Genomic DNA, 20,802 nt, shown 5'->3' with positions numbered 1-20,802 from the left:
TGGAATCCCTCATCTGTCTAAATAGTCTCACCAGAAGTTGGGGATAAGGACTTTTTTAAAAGCTTGAAAAGAAAACATGGGAGCTTTTTCTTTACACTTCAGCTTCTTATTGGTACTTTAAATTCTCCACTTGATATATGCCGGTAATACAAATAATAATATTGCATTTGTATATCATTCTACTTGCTCTGTCCACTACCTTTACCCTGAAATGGAAAAAGACCCACATGGAAAAAGTCTACATAGGTAAAATAGCCTTCAAATAACTGCTTACAGTTCTTGTTTTGTTTTCTTAACTCCCATCTGTTCCCTTTTACCATCAGTACATTGAGCTTGTGCAAGTTCTGTTCTTCATATCAACTTAACACAAGGATATTTGTACCTCTACTTACAAAGGAAATGATCCAAGATATGTATTAAGTGGAAAGTCCTCAGTGGATAGGTTGGAATCCATACTGTGGAAAGCAAGCATAACCAAATTATTACAGACTTGTTTGGGACCCAGATTGTGTTCATGGGTTTGTTTTTCATGTCCTGACCAGGCTGCTTTAGATGTGCATCCAAAGTTTCCATTGCTATTCCACCTACCGTAGCAGGGATGTTGCTAGGATAAATGTACTGTAAGAATTACTTGGCAATGCCTTATCCAAGTAGATAGGATTATTTGGTAAGCAAGGTAATGTATAAGATGGGTGAAGTTTCAGCCTGGTATAGATGAATGAGATCAGCTAAAATATGCAGTAGTAAATTATTCAAATAAATTTACAGTATGTTTTGAACAAAATGGGAACATGGAGTACTGTGCTGTTCATAGCTCAGCCTTGGTAAGAGACTTTTTGTTAAAAATAACCGGATAAAATATTTTAGCATTCCCTTTATCTTCTAATTTAAAAATATCTTGCTTGTGTTCTCTCCACTGTTTAGAGAGATGGGGAGAAATCCTTGGTATTCTGATTTTTATGGGGGAGGGAGGATGTCCCCCAGATATACACAGAATTAATTAGCATTGCTAATTGATAAGTAATGGATACAGTTGGTATCTAATGCATAAAGTTAGTTAAATAAAAGAACAAGATTAAAGAGAATGCACCATTAAATATTTGAATACATCAGTCATTTTAAATGCATTGAGCATAAAAGCATAAAGCATTGCAGACAGAAATACTGATCTCTTAGACTGCTGATGTGATTACTGGATTTTACTTATCTGTATAAGAAGATGGTAAGTTCTACCATTTTTAATTAATTCCATTGCATGCTCATTTATCTCAGGTGCTGAGTGACTTAAAAGACCTCTAGATGAGCGTGCACTTTGGAATGTATTAATTTACAGATGATGTAGAGAAACTATTTTCATGAACTTACTCTGTTTTATACCTGAGCTTGAGAAAAAAATAAATTCATTTGGGGTTATCAGTAATCCCTTGATGCTGCATGATTTCCTGCGTGAGAGCATTTCCCTAAAGATGAATTTAAGTTCTTGATACCAAATTTTGTTTTTTGCAGTTTGTCTTCTAGGAATTGTAGTTACTTGGAGACAAAAATTGTTTTGTTTCGTGTAACTCTCATGGGAACTAAATTTCATCCCCATGTTTGTACTGAATGTTTTTTCTCCAGTGGCAATAGTCTGCAGCATGAAGCAAGCTTTTACAAGTTTATGCCCTCTTGGCATATTAAGTAGTTTAGCAAACATAAGATTTTTTTTCATAATTTATCAGCTAAAAAGTAACATGTGACAAGATGTCTTATTTTTATTTTCTAACTATTTCGTTACTTCACATGATGATTTGCTTTCCTTACCTGTAACTTTCAGTATATTTTCAGCACTTCAGGACTATGATACTTGTTAGTACAAGACCTAATACAATGAACTAGACCCTAGAGGAGTAAACACAATGAAAATGAATAGCAAAGCCCTAGTGATGCTAGGAGCATTTTTTGGTAGATCTGACTCATGTCCTTCTGTAATGTTGAGTTATCTTGGTGACATTATTTCATGTTTATACAACTTTGACATTTTAATGAGTGCTAAGCCAGACCATTTAATTGCAAACTTCCTGCTCTAAGGTAGTATTTAAACATTGTTTTACTGTGTGTAAAAGGAAATAATATATATACCAAGTAACCCAAATCTGAGTACTTTTTTCTATATTCTGAGTATGTAAGGGCAGATAGGAAATCTTCCAGTTTGATTATTCTGCTTTTTCTCTGTTGCATGGGCATATGTATGTACTACATATGTGTGCATACTTCAGAAAAATAATGTTGATATGGAAGCCTACTGATTTTCTTGGGCTAGCAGAGAAGTCAAGTAATTCTAAGCAAGCCCATAGAAATTTTGCTTGCCAGACTTCAAGCACATGAGTTACTGGAGCAGTCTGGGCAACTAAAAGTAAGAGCAAGAAACTTGGACAAGTATAGAACAACATAGAGGTGTCTCTGTACCTAAAAACTATTCAGTGACAACTCGTTACTGCAAAAGTTACTGGTTTATTTGCAAAATTACTTGTTTTAACTGCAATTTGATCCTGTATAAATCTTACTTCTCTAGGCAATACTGGAATAAGCTATAGGCCAACTAAAAAGATAGCTTTATATACTTAAAAGCTCCTGTGATGAACTGAAATTCCAGTCTCTCTGGGTAGATGGCATCTGTGCTGCATTGCCCTTCAGGTGAAAAAATTTTTCTCTGATACCCAATCAGGACCCCCCAAGTTGCAACTTAAAGCTATACCCCTTATTTTACTATGTCTGCAATTTGTCTTATTGTCTAGAGTGCTTAGGAAGATACTGAACAGCATCTGCCCTGATCCTGACCCTTATAATTGTGCTTGTTACTTGTTGTCAAATGGGTGTTGAACATTCGATTATTAGTGGTTTTGCTAATAATTGTTTTTCAACCAATTTTAGAGCTGTTCATGCGGGTCATACTTCATCAGCTTACAAATGAGATCACTGGGTAAGGATTTTGATAAGACAATCTTACTCAAAGCTCTTTAAAATACTTATGAAACAGGTGATATTATATTTGAATGCTTAGTGTTAGCATGTAATTTGTTCTGTGTGTGGTTTTATTTTGCTGTTGTTTGTTGTTTTTTTAATGGCTGGGATTGGCCTACAGAACTTGTTTTGCCCTCTGTGAGCTACAGGGCCTTGAAACCTGAGCTGCTGGACAGCCCAAGAAGAGTTATTTCTCCCTGGGAGACAACTGAGCATTAGGAAAGGCAGGCATCCTGAAAACAAAGTAGGTGGGGAGAAAAATTGAGGGGAATAATCCTGCAGCACAGAAGAGTTTTGGGAAGAGGTAGGAACAGAAACACAAGCTGCAGGGATATTGGTAAGAGATTTCTTAGGAAACCAGGGGACAGTGTGTTGAGTTTCCTGTACTGCAGGAGGCAGCTTTATTGCTGGATGGAAAGCCAAGCAAAGGGTAACCCATCCATCCATCTGTGAGGATACAGAAGACAGGGATGAATTTGCTTCCAACTCTGCTTTATTTCTATTTTCTTCCTCTGAGACTTCTGTATTTTTAAATGTTCAAATTTTAGTCTTCAGTCACAGCTAATGGTGCTACATCAGCACAAGCAGAGCCAGCAGGCTGAAGGTGGTGATTTATTTTCTTAAGAAGCAACATCTGGAATAGGATGTCCTGTTTTGGGCTTGTCTATACAAAAAAGATGTAGACGAGCTGGAGAAGAGAATTGAAGGAGCACAGCAGATGGAGAGGCTGTCTGTGGAGGTCTGGGCTTATTGAGCCTAAGGAGGAGACAACTAAGACTTTGGAGGGATCTAGCTGTCCACTGCCACTGAATGAGTGTCTGTAGGGAAGAGAGCCTGACTTTTCTTAGAGGTGCACAGTGAAATATTTTGTGATATGGGAAATTCCAACTGGGTATAAAGAAAAACAGTTTTCATAGTGGACAAGCACTGAATCAAGCTCCTGATCACAAGAGTCAACAATACATATATGTTTAAGCTGCACAACCTGAAAAAAAAACTGTGGTTAGGCCTTATGTTACTTAATGATGTTATGAAAGAAGAGAGGGAGAGAGAGTAGAAGGAAAGTTTAGAGAGATAGATAATAGAAAATCACCATTCCTGGATCCAGACTTGGCCCAGCCAATGAGGGAGAGTTGGTGTCAGTGAGACTCCCAAAGCCCACTGCTGCCCCCAGAGCCTTCTCTTCTCCAGGCTGAACAACCCCAAGTCTCTCAGCCAGTCTTCATAGCAGAGGTGCTCCAGCCCTCTGATCATCTTCGTGGCCTCCTCTGGACTTTGCTCCATCAACTCCATGTCCTTCTAGTGTTGCAGGGCCCAGAACTGGACACAGTATTCCAGGTGGGGTCTCACCACAGCAGTGTAGAGGGGAACAGTCCCCTCTCTTGAAGAAGGTGACGAAGCCAGACACTTCTTGGTAGTGTTCAGTGAAAGGAAGTGGTGGGCACAAATGGAAAACCATGAAATTTTCATTTAAATAATTGACTTTTTTTTTTTTTTTTTTTAATTGTAAGGTGATGAAGTGCTAGCACAGCTTGCCTAGGGTTACTGTGGTCTCTCAGTGTTTGGAAATACTCAAAACCTGACTGGGCATGACCCTGAGCAACCTGCTCTGGTTTGACCCTGCACAGAGCAGAGGGCTAGACTAAGTGATCTCCAGACTTGCCTTCCAACTGCCACTATTCCCTGATTCTTACTCATCTTTCTGCCCTTTTAACAAAAGTTAGGATTTAAGACTGTTCTTAAAGAGCTTTTATAGGAAAGCTTTATATGCAGGGGAATTTTCTTGATAGGTTCAGGAGTGTTGGTATGCTAGTATCAGACTTCTACTTCCTGTTTGCCCACATTTTTTTCAACCAATTTTAGAGCTGTTCATGCGGGTCATACTTCATCAGCTTACAAATGAGATCACTGGGTAAGGATTTTGATAAGACAGTCTTACTCAAAGCTCTTTAAAATACTTATGAAACAGGTGATATTATATTTGAATGCTTAGTGTTAGCATGTAATTTGTTCTGTGTGTGGTTTTATTTTGCTGTTGTTTGTTGTTTTTTTAATGGCTGGGATTGGCCTACAGAACTTGTTTTGCCCTCTGTGAGCTACAGGGCCTTGAAACCTGAGCTGCTGGACAGCCCAAGAAGAGTTATTTCTCCCTGGGAGACAACTGAGCATTAGGAAAGGCAGGCATCCTGAAAACAAAGTAGGTGGGGAGAAAAATTGAGGGGAATAATCCTGCAGCACAGAAGAGTTTTGGGAAGAGGTAGGAACAGAAACACAAGCTGCAGGGATATTGGTAAGAGATTTCTTAGGAAACCAGGGGACAGTGTGTTGAGTTTCCTGTACTGCAGGAGGCAGCTTTATTGCTGGATGGAAAGCCAAGCAAAGGGTAACCCATCCATCCATCTGTGAGGATACAGAAGACAGGGATGAATTTGCTTCCAACTCTGCTTTATTTCTATTTTCTTCCTCTGAGACTTCTGTATTTTTAAATGTTCAAATTTTAGTCTTCAGTCACAGCTAATGGTGCTACATCAGCACAAGCAGAGCCAGCAGGCTGAAGGTGGTGATTTATTTTCTTAAGAAGCAACATCTGGAATAGGATGTCCTGTTTTGGGCTTGTCTATACAAAAAAGATGTAGACGAGCTGGAGAAGAGAATTGAAGGAGCACAGCAGATGGAGAGGCTGTCTGTGGAGGTCTGGGCTTATTGAGCCTAAGGAGGAGACAACTAAGACTTTGGAGGGATCTAGCTGTCCACTGCCACTGAATGAGTGTCTGTAGGGAAGAGAGCCTGACTTTTCTTAGAGGTGCACAGTGAAATATTTTGTGATATGGGAAATTCCAACTGGGTATAAAGAAAAACAGTTTTCATAGTGGACAAGCACTGAATCAAGCTCCTGATCACAAGAGTCAACAATACATATATGTTTAAGCTGCACAACCTGAAAAAAAAACTGTGGTTAGGCCTTATGTTACTTAATGATGTTATGAAAGAAGAGAGGGAGAGAGAGTAGAAGGAAAGTTTAGAGAGATAGATAATAGAAAATCACCATTCCTGGATCCAGACTTGGCCCAGCCAATGAGGGAGAGTTGGTGTCAGTGAGACTCCCAAAGCCCACTGCTGCCCCCAGAGCCTTCTCTTCTCCAGGCTGAACAACCCCAAGTCTCTCAGCCAGTCTTCATAGCAGAGGTGCTCCAGCCCTCTGATCATCTTCGTGGCCTCCTCTGGACTTTGCTCCATCAACTCCATGTCCTTCTAGTGTTGCAGGGCCCAGAACTGGACACAGTATTCCAGGTGGGGTCTCACCACAGCAGTGTAGAGGGGAACAGTCCCCTCTCTTGAAGAAGGTGACGAAGCCAGACACTTCTTGGTAGTGTTCAGTGAAAGGAAGTGGTGGGCACAAATGGAAAACCATGAAATTTTCATTTAAATAATTGATTTTTTTTTTTTTTTTTTTAATTGTAAGGTGATGAAGTGCTAGCACAGCTTGCCTAGGGTTACTGTGGTCTCTCAGTGTTTGGAAATACTCAAAACCTGACTGGGCATGACCCTGAGCAACCTGCTCTGGTTTGACCCTGCACAGAGCAGAGGGCTAGACTAAGTGATCTCCAGACTTGCCTTCCAACTGCCACTATTCCCTGATTCTTACTCATCTTTCTGCCCTTTTAACAAAAGTTAGGATTTAAGACTGTTCTTAAAGAGCTTTTATAGGAAAGCTTTATATGCAGGGGAATTTTCTTGATAGGTTCAGGAGTGTTGGTATGCTAGTATCAGACTTCTACTTCCTGTTTGCCCACATTTAAATTTATCTTTCCTGACCAGTTAATTTCTACTGATCAATTGCGTGTACTGATTTAACAGAATAGTTTTATTGCACAAATTTGGGCACTTCTTTGAGTGGCACTTCTTGAAGTTTTTACCCAAATTAAAATTAGGCTCTGTGGAAGTAAAGTACCTTCCAATACTTCTTATGGTCATTAATGAGTTGGTGTTAGACTTTGATTTGATACTTTCTTCCTAATTTAATGGTGAGACATAAGCACAGAATCACAATAGGTTCATTTTCTCTTTTGGTAGGAACCTTCTTTAAGTTGCCTTGGATGATTCCTTTATTTCATCTGACTTCAGTCATCTAGCACAAAAGCTGGAGTTGATTCAGCTTCCCAATTCTTATCTGGCTCCTGAAATCCAGCTGGCCTGTTTTAAAGGACACTTATATGTACTTTGCTGACAATGTAAAAAATTGAATGACTGAAACCAAACTCCTGTTCTTTTCCTGATGTCTTTTATGCTGAATGTGTTGCAGTATCTTCGCCCTGAATCCAGGTGACAGATCCAGGCAATCCATCCAATTTTATCTATGCTCAGCAAATTTCAACTAAGAATGTTTTTCCCCTGATTCTATGGCTGAAGGACTGTGTCAACCATAAGAACCTCTCAGATGACCTGATCATGTGCTTGGGTTTCATGACACCCACACTTTGTCCCATGCTATTTCATTATTCAGAACACTGTTAGACTCCTCCTAATCATGGTGACTGACTAAAATTCTGATATATCTGATGATGCAAAATGGTATGAAACAGGAGTATGTTCAAGCTTCTTTAGTTCTCTCTACAGCACTGGCACTGATCTTTCACATAATTCTGTAATTTTATTTCAAGTTTATTGCCACTATTGCTTTGTGCTTCTTCCCCCAAGTACTTAACAAAACTCTTTCAAATTACTCGTCTCCTTCCAGCAGCAATGCCAGTCTTGCTGTTCTGTTAGCAATCCTGCAGATATCCTGGAGCTTGTTATTTTATGACAAGTGTGTACTGGGGCTACCAACATCTCTTCTTTAAACTGTACCTGTTATTGAACTGAGGTGTTGTGACATAATAATTTATCTCTTTACCTAGAAGTATTTTGCTGCTGAAACCTGGGATTATATTGGCTTTTCCCAAATGTTAACTTACCCCAGCTGCTAGTCCTCAATGAACTAGTCCTGATACCAGTCTTCCTGTGCTTTGAAACATCTCTAACTTTAAGCCGTTGATAGTTTTGTGAGTGCCTGTCTGTTTTATGGATTGTCATTAATCTGCCAGATAAAATTACTGCTAATAATCCTTTTCAGTAGAAGTGGTGTTATTAATAGCCTTCCCCTCTGGTCTGGTACTTCCTCTGCTGGCAGTGCTGTCCTCTTCTGCACTCAGCAGTTCCTATACCAATGCAGTGTTCTCTGTGTTAACGAATTATTTGCTGTCCAGTGCTGTATCATATGATTTATTATATGTGGTCCACCATTTATTTATCTGTAATAAATCATGCTTGACAAAATCTCCAAAAGATTCCCTTCAGCAGGAGACTAACTTAAAACTTTTGCTGCCTTTTTCAGCTTGTTTGGTATATGAATGCAATGATCTCTTTAAAGAAACTCTTCCAAAAATCTCTTCAATTTGTGTAGGCTTGTGCTTCCCTGTTATACTTTTACCTATATTTAATAAAGTTGTGTTTATTCTTGTCCAGTCATGTGGTCTTCAGACTTGGTGACATCTGGATTTGGAATGGTTTCCCAGCAGTATTAGAAGCCAAAAAGCAAACTTAGTCTTTTCATTCAGCTCAGTCTGTTACTCTGGCAAGCAGCTGCATCAGAAGACTTAAGGATTTAATGAGAACATTCCTTGCTCTGGTAGCAGGGTTTACAAGTTGTTCGTCCCCCCCCCCCCAAGATTGTGAATTTGCACTAAGGTTTGTATCAGTCTTTTAATCAGGATATCAGCTACTTTCATTGCCAATTCACAGAATAAAATTACTGCTGTGTCAGGAGGAGGATCTACTCCAGAGTCAAGAAAGATATAGCAGAAACTGTTTCTGCTGCATTTTGTCTCCGAGTCCTCTCTGGAGTTAACCTTTATATCTTTGGGATATGAGTGCACCCTATGGCTCATTTCTGAGCTTCCAGCTTCCCAGTTTATGATACGATATATGAATATCTCTGTATCCAGAAGTTCTCCTGGGCTTTTTGAGGGAAAGACCAACCCAGAGTCTAGACAGCACCAAGTGTAGTATCTAAATAGGACAGGTTTTCTGATTTATAAAATTGTTGGTACTGCTTCCCAGTCACCAAAGTAAAAAATACTCCAATTACAGACAAATTCTGTGTAACTGAGTTTTCAATAAGTAATAAATATAAAAAAATTAGTCAGAAACATACACTAATACAATGTATAAAAGTTATTCTGTTAGTTGCAGCAAACAACAATCCTGTGGATTACAAAATCACTGGTGGTACCAATTTTAAATGGTGGGGAAAAAAAGCTCTTCATTCTTCTGCCTTTTAAATTTTGCTCTAAAATATTCTTTCTTTGCTAAACTTGTGCTCTAGAAGTAGTGCTAAAATAGTTCTTAACCTCTCATCCACTGTACATTGGAGGGGCAGAAGGACATTTACTTTGTAAGTAAAGCTTGCCTATGTTTTACTTCTAGAAATGTGTATAGTAATAAATAAGCAAAAATAATTATTTGTGTTTATCTTAATAAGCTGCAAAATGTATTTAGTACATTGAAATACAGCAGTTTCTATAGCTAGGGAATGCTTCAAAGGCATGACAGAAAGTCAAGCATGCAGGCCATTAAAATTTAAATAAAACTTGTGCTCTAGAAGTAGTGCTAAAATAGTTCTTAACCTCTCATCCACTGTACATTGGAGGGGCAGAAGGACATTTACTTTGTAAGTAAAGCTTGCCTATGTTTTACTTCTAGAAATGTGTATAGTAATAAATAAGCAAAAATAATTATTTGTGTTTATCTTAATAAGCTGCAAAATGTATTTAGTACATTGAAATACAGCAGTTTCTATAGCTAGGGAATGCTTCAAAGGCATGACAGAAAGTCAAGCATGCAGGCCATTAAAATTTAAATAACTTTTCCAGGTCTTAAATTGACTTTTAAAAAATCCACACAACTCCAAACCTGTCAATGCCTTGGAGATTGATTGTGGCAGGACTTTGTGCTCTGTAACTACTCTGCATTGCAGAAAAACTTCTGTTATCTATGTGTGTTCAAATTACCATGAGATATTTGCCCCATCCCTAGAAACATTCAGTCTCTGGATGAGGCTCTGAGCAACTGGATCCTAGCTGAAGGTGTTCATGCTTATTGCAAGGGGGGTTGGGCTAGAATGGCTTTTAAAAGGCCTTTCCAACCTTTTTTGATTCTGTGGTATCTAGTGGTTTCTGAATGTTTATTTTAGTTCTGTAGCTAGTCTCCCATTTAAGTTGACCTTAATATAGAAACATTTCTGTCTGTCATCCCCTTTCTCTTTTGTATCTTTACAGGAGTAAGGCAAGCTGGGACTATCCTTGTGGATATCAGAATCCATATGTCTTTTAGTCCCTGTTGGTTTATGCTTACTGCTAAAATGGGATCTGTGTAAGGCTGAGTGACTGTTCCTTGCCCCTGCTTCATGACCTCTGTGCTTCCTGGCTCACAGCCAGATGGGAGAGTGATGGGAGTGTCTTTCCAGAGTTAGCAAGATGCTCTTTTACTCTTTTATGTGAAAATTTTTTGTACTATGCCCTTCAACAGTGAATATGAGGCCTTAAAGGCTTCAGCAGCCTTCTCTTAATACAGCTCAATATGAGGCAGGCCTCTGTCCTGCAACACTCTGCATCCTGGTACAGGAATTGTTTTGCTGGGGAATTTGTATTTATTTTTCTATCTGCCTTCTGTATATGGTGTGGTACATGTCCCTTCAGAAATTTGGCTGCATTCCTTGGTGTATGTAAAACATTTTGTAAGTGGAAACCAGACATTACAATAATATTTCAAGATCCTAAAAGAACATTGACAGAACAGGAAATGTATCACTCTTCCAGTTTCTCTGTCCAAAAGATAAGAAATTGTTTTGGTTCGAGCTCTGATATCTTCAAGGAATGTTTCTTGGCTTGTAACTATCTTCAATTACTTCCTTATGTCAGAAATATAAACATGGTTGAGATATGCTTAGTAATTTAGAGTGGGAATAAATCTATTAGCTGCAGAGCATATCCTTTCCATGAGTAGTGGTTGCTTTGTTTGATACCAACCAATATTAGAATATTTTTAGTAGTCATTGAAGAGCTAATATAAAGAGTTATGACCTTCCGCTGTAAAGCATGTTTTGGAACATAAATTTCTTCTTGTCCAAGTTGAAAATACAGTGCCATGAAGTAAAACAACATAGTTCCAAGTGCTCCCTTGAAAGCAGATGGTGCACCCAAGATGCCTCTTGCTGTGTGTTGTACTGTTTGAGCCTAATTTTATCTCTGTGGCCTGAGGAAATTGTAATATGGTGGGTGATATCCCAAGTGAACTGACTAGAGTTTTGCTTATCCATCTTAAGTTGGAAGGATGAGTATGAAGTTCTGGCTGTAAAAGCTCAGCTTATGGCTAAGATTTATAGATGCTATTTTAAAGTTACATATTAAATTACAAATAAGTATTTGTAATTTTTTTCTTTTTAACAGTGAACATATAACTGCCTTTTTACTGTAAATCCTGCTTGCTTTATGCTGCAAGGTAAAAAGTCACTATTGTCTAGGCTTTTCTATATAATTAAGAGGCTTGACCGAGTAAAGTGGTGAGGAATAACACATATGCATCTATTATAGTAGTTTGTGTCTGCTATAGACTTTGTATGGCACATGCAGAACTGCTGCCTCAACTGCAGGTGTTGCTGATACCATTGTTTGAAAGTGTGGAAAAATTTGTGCTGGTAGATATAGAGGCTTTCTCTGTATTAGGCATTTTACTGGTGTCTCTAATTTGGACAGAGTATCTAGTGCAGACAAGATATTCCATGAATCTGGATGACTCTAATCAGAAATACTTCAGTTTTTTTTTCTGAAGACTCAAAACTAGAATGAGTTAGAATTTTTGTATGGAAATACTCCTCTAGTAGAAAAAGTTTATTCTGTATGATAGCATACATTTGGGTTTATTGTTCACAGCTCCATGTTTCAAGGAAGCTGATTGTTAAAATATAGATGAATTGCTTTAAAATAAAATCAGTTTTCTGTTACTCACTTGTATTTTTTTTTAATGTATCTGCTATTTAATTATTGTTAATTTCATATTGAAGATGCATGGTAACGCCCTTTTAGAGTGAACCAACATATGGAATGACTAAATGATTTAGAACTCTATTAAATACAGATCTTTGGAAACCACTGTACTGATACTTCATGCACAGGATGACTGTATGGGAACCAGCTCTGTTGTTATTTTTGTTAATAACTGTTCTGAGCTGTGTGACTATAAAAACTATTGAGTAAACTGAGATTGCAAAACAGAAGAATAGAAGATTCTGGTCTTTTCCTGCAGTGGGTCAATGGAAGGCTATTTATCAAGTTGTAGTTGAGAAAATAAGTCTGTTTTTTATGGACAGGAAAAGGAGGAAACAAAATCTGTTATTTTGTATCATCACATAAGATACAGGCTCTTAAATGGGCCATCATGGTATTTTTCTTCTGTTTGTGAAATAATGAAATCAGCCTTGCAGAGAGGAACTTGGATAAAGCTATTTTATAAATGTTACAGGTTCATGAATATTTAGAATTACTTGGATTCCTTTTCTTTGTTTTCTGATAATCAGCTGTATGGTCTAGGGGGAAAAACCCACATCTTAGCAGATTCCACATTTTGCTTTAGAACCACTGGAGAAGTTTTATATCTGACTTATAGATGCTGTATTAGCTAACATCCATCTGTTCTTTCAAACAAAAAAAACACCAGAGCAGTTATCAAAATGAAATACAGTGTCTTCTGTCTATAATGAAGATAAGAATGGGTAATTGTATATGGTGAATGTTAAATATTAATACTTTTTGTCTGAAGCTGGATCAAGGAGTTAGAGAAAAAGATACTATCTGGTTTAAGGTGTTGCAGCAAAATACCCACCCTGTAGTACGAGGATAAAATACCAATTACATAAAAAACCCTATTATTCTGTCTGACTGCATGCTTTTTGACAGTTTACTCTCCTTTCCTTTTTTACTCTCCTTTGAACTGCACTGCTTTTGCTGGCTCGGCAGTAAGCACTGTTTTCTCTCAGCACAGCCATTAAATCTCTCACCTGCGTGTCCTGTGCAGAGCTGCAGCAGAGAGATAAGGCTGGTCTCTCCCAGCAGTAAGCATTGGTATTCCAGGCTCTTCTTTCAAGAGCATTTTGCTGTGATGAAGCATCTCAAGTGACAATGAATACATACAGGCATGTTAAATACCCTTGCTAGTCTGAGACATGTAAGGGTAAATGGAAATAATTTTAAAATACATTCTGAAACTGTTTAACAGAGTTCATGGATAACTAAGTCTCATTTCTAGGCGGGAGTGTTACAGGCCTATCCCAATTGGCATAATCCATTAACAAATAAAGCACAGGGAGTCTGAGTCTTTCTGAATATGTGTTCCTGCATGATCATCATCCAAGGTCACAAAGGTAATTCTGTAAAGAACGGAATCCATCTCTTCACCATCTTGCTGCTGTGCCAGTCTGTGAGCACCTCCATCTTCCCAATACCAACCAAGGTGGTGCCTGAGATTTCAGAGCTGCTTGCAGCTCTCAGAGCATTGGCCTGACATCCTGTGTGTGTGGCTGACTTACAGAATACACATTTTAATGCTATTTTTAAGTACCAAAAGAGTAAACAAATCTGAGCATGTCACTGTTTTGGAGTATTTTATAAAACTAAAGATAACAAAAAAATCTTATCTGTTAAAAATTTGCCTGGGAAATCTTTTTTACACATGCTCATTAATTTTGCCATATAACTACACAATACATAAGTATGACCATTCTTGTCTTGCTGTTGAAGTAACTGAGGCACAGTGGTAATCTGTAGTATTCAGTTCAAGATCAATACTGAAATGTAAACATCAATTTGTACATAGGTGCATATACGATATATATTTCAGTTTGTTGTAGTTGCTGGAAATCTAATTAGCAGTCAGTGGAAGTTAAAGAGCAGTTCAGCCCATCCGAAACTACGTATCAGGTGACTGGTCAGCAAAATTCCACTAGATTCATTGAGTGTATCAAACAAGAAGCATTCAGTTGCCCAGTTACAGGTGCTTAGTGCTAATTTAAATATCTTAAAGAGTATCTTGGGGTCTCTGGCTGATGATTTAGAAGAGAAGGGTCTCGGATGCCCTAAGGCATCTCACATTGCACTGACTATCCATGTTGCAGCTATGAAATTAAGTCCCAAACCTGTCACCTATAATGGCAATGTATATACCATGATGTGGAGATCTATGTTTAGTTATCTTAATTTTTAAATGTAACCTATGTAATCTGTCTAGGATACTGTGTAGACTGCAAATAAATACAGCTTACACTGCAGGGTTATGATCCTCTTCTGTTATCAGGGATTCGTGTGTGTTACGTATTCTGTGGGTGGTCATCTGTTAACCAAATGAATGAAGGACTTTCTGACTTTTGAACTGCAGCAGCTCATTTTATGAGAGAGGGTTCTGTAGTCTGGAACCATCATAGTTCTTATCCTGTGTGGATCTGGCACAGGGAATAATTTGTAACCATCTCCAATAGGCAGAAGACACATGCACTGATTTCCACCCCCTCACATCTTCTTGCATATACTTGGAAGCTAAGGGCTATGAATGATGCTGCCACGGTCAAAGTAATTGAACAATTCTGACTCAGAGTTGAAACTTGTATGTAGCTAAATGAAACAGCAAAATGATGTTGGCTAAATGACATAGTCCTTTATTCAGTTACAGAAATATTCTTGCATTGCCATATGTGGGTATTTGAGTTGCTTGATACTATCTTTATTAAAGGAGGAAGAAATCCTTCATAACTTTTTTTTTTTCCTGACTCTTACATTAGCATTCTAGTTCAGATAATTTTCTTCTTCCCAAACCATTCTGTGAATTCTGTGGTCTTCTACCTTTTGTGCTTTGGCTCACATTGCAGAGCACTCTGCATGTGGGTTCCCTTCATTTGAACGTAAACCAGAGGATGCCTCCAGCACTGGTGCTGCTGGGTACCAGTCCATAGGGCATACTAGAGCTAGCATAAAATAATCCCTCTTGAAATAGCTATGATGTTGATGTCTGGTCCTCAGCACCAGCTGTTTTACTTGAAAAAAACAATCTACTCATATTGGCCAGTATTTATATTCCAAATGTTGTCTAGCCTTTAACTGTTGGTTGAAACTTCTAGGTATGGGATCTACAAGCCCCCTAGCTTAGTACCTGCCAGCCAGAGGGCAGCTTTCCTGCACTCATGTCAATACAAAAGCTGCCATTACTGGCACTTTGTGATCTAGAGAACTTACTGGAAGAGTAGGTTCTTGGAGTATGCTTGGAGTGCACATGAGTCTGTATCAATTTCTGTTTATTAAACATGATACTTTAAAATATACATTAAATATGGCTTCAGTTTTTCTTAGGAGTTTGGTGAATTGAGTTTATCAAAAACACTTAGAGCCAGAGTTAAGAATTTTTTTGAAAGAATCTTTCTTTAAATTTGATTTTAAAAAATTAAATCTCATGATTTGCAGAAAGCAGACACTACTACTAAATTTTTTTTTATTTTTTTTTTTTATTAACACTAGGTGAGACTATAAGGAATTGTAGAGTGCCCTGAAAAAAATCTCATGTAGAATTATGTCTTGATTTGAAATAAGAAGGAAGTAGTAACAAATAGAATATGACATATATTGAAAGATGTAAGCTGAAGTACTGAAATGCTCTGTAGGCTTCCTCTGTTAGGTAATCAAAAGCAACTAGGTTGTCTTTGTAAAGAGCTCGCTAAAACACCCTAGTGAGCTAGAGTGGTTTTTAAGGGGGAAAAAATAGGTTATGTTTAGGAATAGGCAAGAAGATACAAGAAGTGAAAGTCACTGTGATCTCGGTGAAGTTTCCTTACTCAGATGGAGTGAAAAATTGCGGTGATTTCTGTCTTGAAAGGAGATGAATAATAGAAGTGCAAGAATAATCACAAAGTCAGTTTGCACACCACATACCAGTGCTCATAAGACAATTAAGGAGATGGGCTATTGGAACTGATAGATCACAGTTTTAAAAATGAAAAAAAAAGAGAAAAAAAATATTGTAGAGCTATTCAGTGTAGCTCCATAGTGTAAGATATTTTTTTTCTGTCACTGCTGTGAAACCACACTTTGGCCAGGCATCACTTTCACTTCAGATGCCTTTCTACACCTTTGACATCAGCATAGTCTAATTCTTGATCTTTTCCTTTTTCAAATGTTCATTATATTTTTTTATCCTGTTGGTCCATACTGCTTAAATTTTCATTAAGCTCAGATATACATGACTCTTCTTTGCTTTCAGTGTTTTCTTCCAGCACTTACTAACTTCTCAGTTTTCTGATGACAGGATTTTTCCACTGTTGGCTACTTAAACCTTCAACCATGGCTTTTTTATTATATCACATCTATATGAATTTCAAACACGTGAATGAAAGTTTTTAAACATACACAAAAATGTTGACTTCAAATTCTTTCTAAAAAGTACTTTCCTGTGGTTTATGAAAAACTTTGTAGTGATTAAGTGACTGGTGTACAAAACAATGGAAAATAATGATAATAATAATTTATTTGCTGCCTTGTGCTATTTCTGTTGATGGATATAGTCTTGCTTTGTAAAATCTTTAGTGCTGGGATATGTTTTTGTCCTGATTTTGGATCTCAGTTTGTGATTGCTGTTGAGGGAGCTACTATATATGCAAGTTTAAAAGTAGATTAATAATTTAATATAACTTGGAAAAGAGTGTTCTGGTAAGAGATCTCAGCTATTCTGTATCGGAATCTTCACTTCCTGTTAACTTGCAGGGGTACAAAGTGGATTTCTCAGTGGAGGTTTTTCATCAGCTAATGTGGAATTCCCTGCACTTAACAAAATTTCTGGTGCTGGAGAAGGAGTAAAACTGGACAATGGGTGGCTTGAGTCTTATCTGAAGCTGCTTCTGCTTCTAGGTGTCTGAATGCACAGTTCTGGTGCAATTAACTTCATATTTTCCCCGGAAAAATTGCTTTTGCATTTCATTAAGGGTGTGGGAGTCTGCAGCCCAAACTGATTGTGGCTCAGCACATTGGTGTCTTAGATAGTTTCAGACAACCTAGTTTAAAGACCAGTAGCAAACTATGTGAAACATCACGGAAGGTGGTGCAAGCTGCAATATTTGTCAGTGAAGCAGATTTAAGGAGAACTGTTCCCTACATTGAGCTATGTGCTTCTGCTAGCTTTATGTCAATGCTTCAGTATTTTAATTCTGCCTGTCCATCTGACTTAATAAATGTCCTCTCTGCATGTCTGCAGCAATTAAAAACAATTTACAGATTACAAGAATGAAACGGAAGAAAAATAATTGTGCAAGTCTGGGATAAAGATCAACTTTACAAGTCCCAAATATGTACATATTTTATTTCTATTAAAAAAAATGTGCAAAGCATAAACAGACTGCTGAGTCAGCAGGTATAAAACATCTTCACTTAAGCTTATTTCTTGTGGTTGAGTATTGTTACATTTCTGAAGGAGTAACCCTCAGGACATTGAGTATAAAGGTTGCCTACTGTTAAGTGCTGATTTCAAGGGAAATTTTCGTGTTCTGTTCCTTGAAGGGGCATTGACTTCCAAATCACACACAGACATGTTTGTGATCTTTCTGAAGATGAGTCATGGTGCAACTTGTATGTCTTAAGTACTGGGGTCAAATTTGCAGTGTGTCAATCAGCCTGACGATAGGACTAGATGTTCTCTAATCTGTTGTATGGGGGTTTTGTTGTGTGCTTTGTTCAGAAAGAAGACTTAGAGCTATTGAAAGCAGAATACTGAGGCTTTTGTTGTGTGCTTTTCTTTTTAAATTATTATTATTAGCACTCTGCTGTGGATTTTAAAGTATAATAAAAGTAACAAACATTACCCTGATCCTACTGGTTTTAAATGCTGGGTTAATTTACACCTCAGAGTGGAGCTTTCAGTGTCACGGATCTTTTTTGCCAACATAAGCACTCAGCTGAAACAACAGCCATGACTCAGTTGCCAGCGAACGCTGCTTGAATTGATTTAGTCTGAGTTCAGATTTAGCACATAATCATGTTCAATTTGATCCACTGTGCTGCCTAGAGATAAAAGGGTTGAAAAAAATAGATTTAGCTTATGTCAGTCTGTGGTGATGTCATTGCTGAGAGAGATGGAATAGCGCTGTGACTGTGCTGTGCCTGCTCAGTTGGTGGGTGTACAGGGGAAAGGCAAGGAGCAACTCGGGGAAGTGCAGAGAGCTTGTGTTGGAAGCTTGCAGCTATTGTCAGCATTGAAGCAGAATTTTGGACTGTTCAATTTCAGTACTGAATTGAAGATTTATTTATTTTTTTTCCCCCCTTCTAATAATTTCTTACTCTGAGGTTGCCTAACTCTGTACCAAGGGGGGGGATGCCAGCTCGTAGGATGGACTGTGATGTCTCCACTCTGGTTGCCTGCGGGGTTGATGTGGAGATTTTTGCCAACCAAGAGGTTAAGGTATGCACCTCCAATTCTTTTGTTACAGATGCTTCTTAGAAAAGCCTTTGGGAGCAATAGGCATTTGTATGTAGCAATTGAGAATAAGGAGGCAGATGAGATTCTGCTGCAGTAGCAAAAGACATGCAGTTAAAAAAAAAAATCTGTTAATTAGGGAAGAGAAATATGGGAGAGAAATACGCCTGCCTTTCACTGTGTTTTGATAAACTGAAAGTGTAGTCTGGTGTTTACTCTAATAATATAAGAAACGGATTATATAACTGACATCTGTGCCTATACGTGTTTCATACTCATTACAAATAATTCATTGTTAATTTTGTCAAGATATTTTTAGTCCTGTGTCACTTTAGAGATTAGCCTCAACATAAATGTTATTTATTGATGTTGATAATCTTCAGATATCTTTACTCAGTTGAACAGTAGCTGTTTCTTTTCTTCAGATCTCAATCATGTAAACAAGTACAAATTGTTTGTGAAGGTTTAAAAGTTTGTAGCAAGTATTTTGGTGCATCTGCATTATAACAATAAAAGTTGCGCATCTTACATATGCAAAACCAATGCTTAAATCAAAGGCTTGATATGCTGGGCTCATAGTCTCTTAATTAGACAACTGCTGTAGAAAAATCATTGTGTGTAATTGCTTACTGTTGAAATCAATTCTCTTTTTCATTTATTCTCATATTACTACAGGAAAATCACTGCAAATTAAGTTGGAAAGAGGAATTTTAAGTATGCTTTTCACAGATCATCTGAAAGAGCTCAGAGGCATAATATAGTGAGATTCAGCAGTTTATTTAAAGAACAGAGATACAGACAACACTAGTTTCTAATCTGCTCAGTTCTTAATATTAAAATAATGAAACTGGGGGGGAAAAGGTTTACAAATCGGAGGACAAATTTTGAACCTCTGTCCTCTTTAATTCTGAGTCAAACATTGAAGCCAGTGGAAATATCTGGAAACCACTTTCATTTGCAAGATGTTACAGTTTTTATTTCCCCTGCTAGTTTGGTACCAGGTGATATGCATACTTTGTACAGATTTTTTTGTGTTACCAGAAAGAGGTTTGTAATTTAAGAAGCTTTTTACTAACATTTTGATGCTGGCTTTAGAGATTAAATAGGGCATAATTCAAAGGAGTGGTTAAGGTGGACTGCCTTACCTGCACTGGGATGTGTTACCTCTTTTCTTTTTTACTGAATAACATATTTTTTTAGAAATTTAGGAATTACACCTACAATGATATGGACTTGTACCCAGTGCTGCTGTCTGGCCCATGTTCAGTCTAAGACTATGCAAGAAATGGAAGTTGTCGTGATCTGCTTGTGTCCTTATTCATACAACAGTAGCAATGAAAAAGCTAAATTTTGGCTTCCATAAAATCAGAAAGCTTTCCATTCACTTTGGTAAGACTTGGATTAGTCTGATTTAAGCTGCTGGAAAGTGGGGCCCAGGAACATGGGATAAAAGTGAACAAAAGGGTTACAGAGACACTTCAGGAGTTGTAATCCCTTTCATTTTCCTTGACTATTCTGTACTTTGTTGGCTTTGGTTAAAACTGCCTTTCTACCCCCCCCTCCCGGATGTCTGAATTAAAATGTGGTGTGTACAGACTTTGGGTGGTATATTTACAATGGAGACTGCACTGCAGACTGCAGTGCAGCTTTGGAGTGGTAAGTCTACTTTGAAGCCTGGCTGGGTGCTGGAAGCAGTCTGTCCTCAGTGACCCACAGCTCACTGCAGACTGGTTTTCACTTAGTTGTCAAAAAACTCGGTTCTCAGAGGCTGTGCAGCGCTGCAGCAGCCAGGCTGCTTCCAGGGCTGGAGCCTGCCCTCCCTGCCCTCATCCCCAGTCCCTTTCTACACAGCAGGCTGCAGTGTAGGCATCCTCTGCCTGAAAGTTCCACTGCTACCAATATTTTAAAGGTGGAGAGACCTACTGCTCTTTGCTCAGGCCCAGGAGAATTGCAGCCAAAAAAAATTACTTTCTTTTGGTCTGTTAAAGGGGTTCACTTCAAGATGTTTTGTTGTTGTTGTTGGCAGAATGTAAAAACGTTTATGTTGACTTTGATAGGATGATAGGAACATCAAGCTTTAATGTTAAAGGAGGGAGGCTCTTTCTAAGAAGAAATGTGTGGAAGTTGAAGTAAAAGAGCAAAAGCAAGCACAGAAATCCTGCCTTCCTTCCCTCCGCCGTTCTCCTGTGTCCACTTCTCTGCCCAGTCCTTCTGCATGGCAACCAGAAGGCACAAGTGGTATTGAAAAATGAAGTCTAGTCTATT

The 20,802-nt window shown here is 38.1% G+C and overlaps 1 protein-coding gene across 2 annotated transcripts in view; it reads left to right on the top strand.

The window, feature by feature from the left end:
* Positions 1–20,802, top strand: part of RCAN2 (regulator of calcineurin 2) — a 70,192-nt gene that overhangs the window by 16,532 nt on the left and 32,858 nt on the right. Inside the window, exon 1 of one of the 2 annotated variants that reach the window (XM_010004895.1) lies at positions 18,436–18,522. The exons of the other annotated variant lie outside the window; for it this stretch is intronic. Within the exon in view, the coding sequence (XP_010003197.1) occupies positions 18,436–18,522 (87 nt within the window). Of the gene's footprint in view, positions 1–18,435; positions 18,523–20,802 lie in introns of those variants that run through there. 2 annotated transcript variants of the gene reach the window in all.

Source organism: Chaetura pelagica, unplaced genomic scaffold (genome assembly GCF_000747805.2).
Source record: "Chaetura pelagica isolate M959 unplaced genomic scaffold, ChaPel_1.0 scaffold99, whole genome shotgun sequence".
Lineage (NCBI taxonomy): Eukaryota > Metazoa > Chordata > Aves > Apodiformes > Apodidae > Chaetura > Chaetura pelagica.
This window is presented reverse-complemented; position numbering and strand designations above follow the sequence as displayed.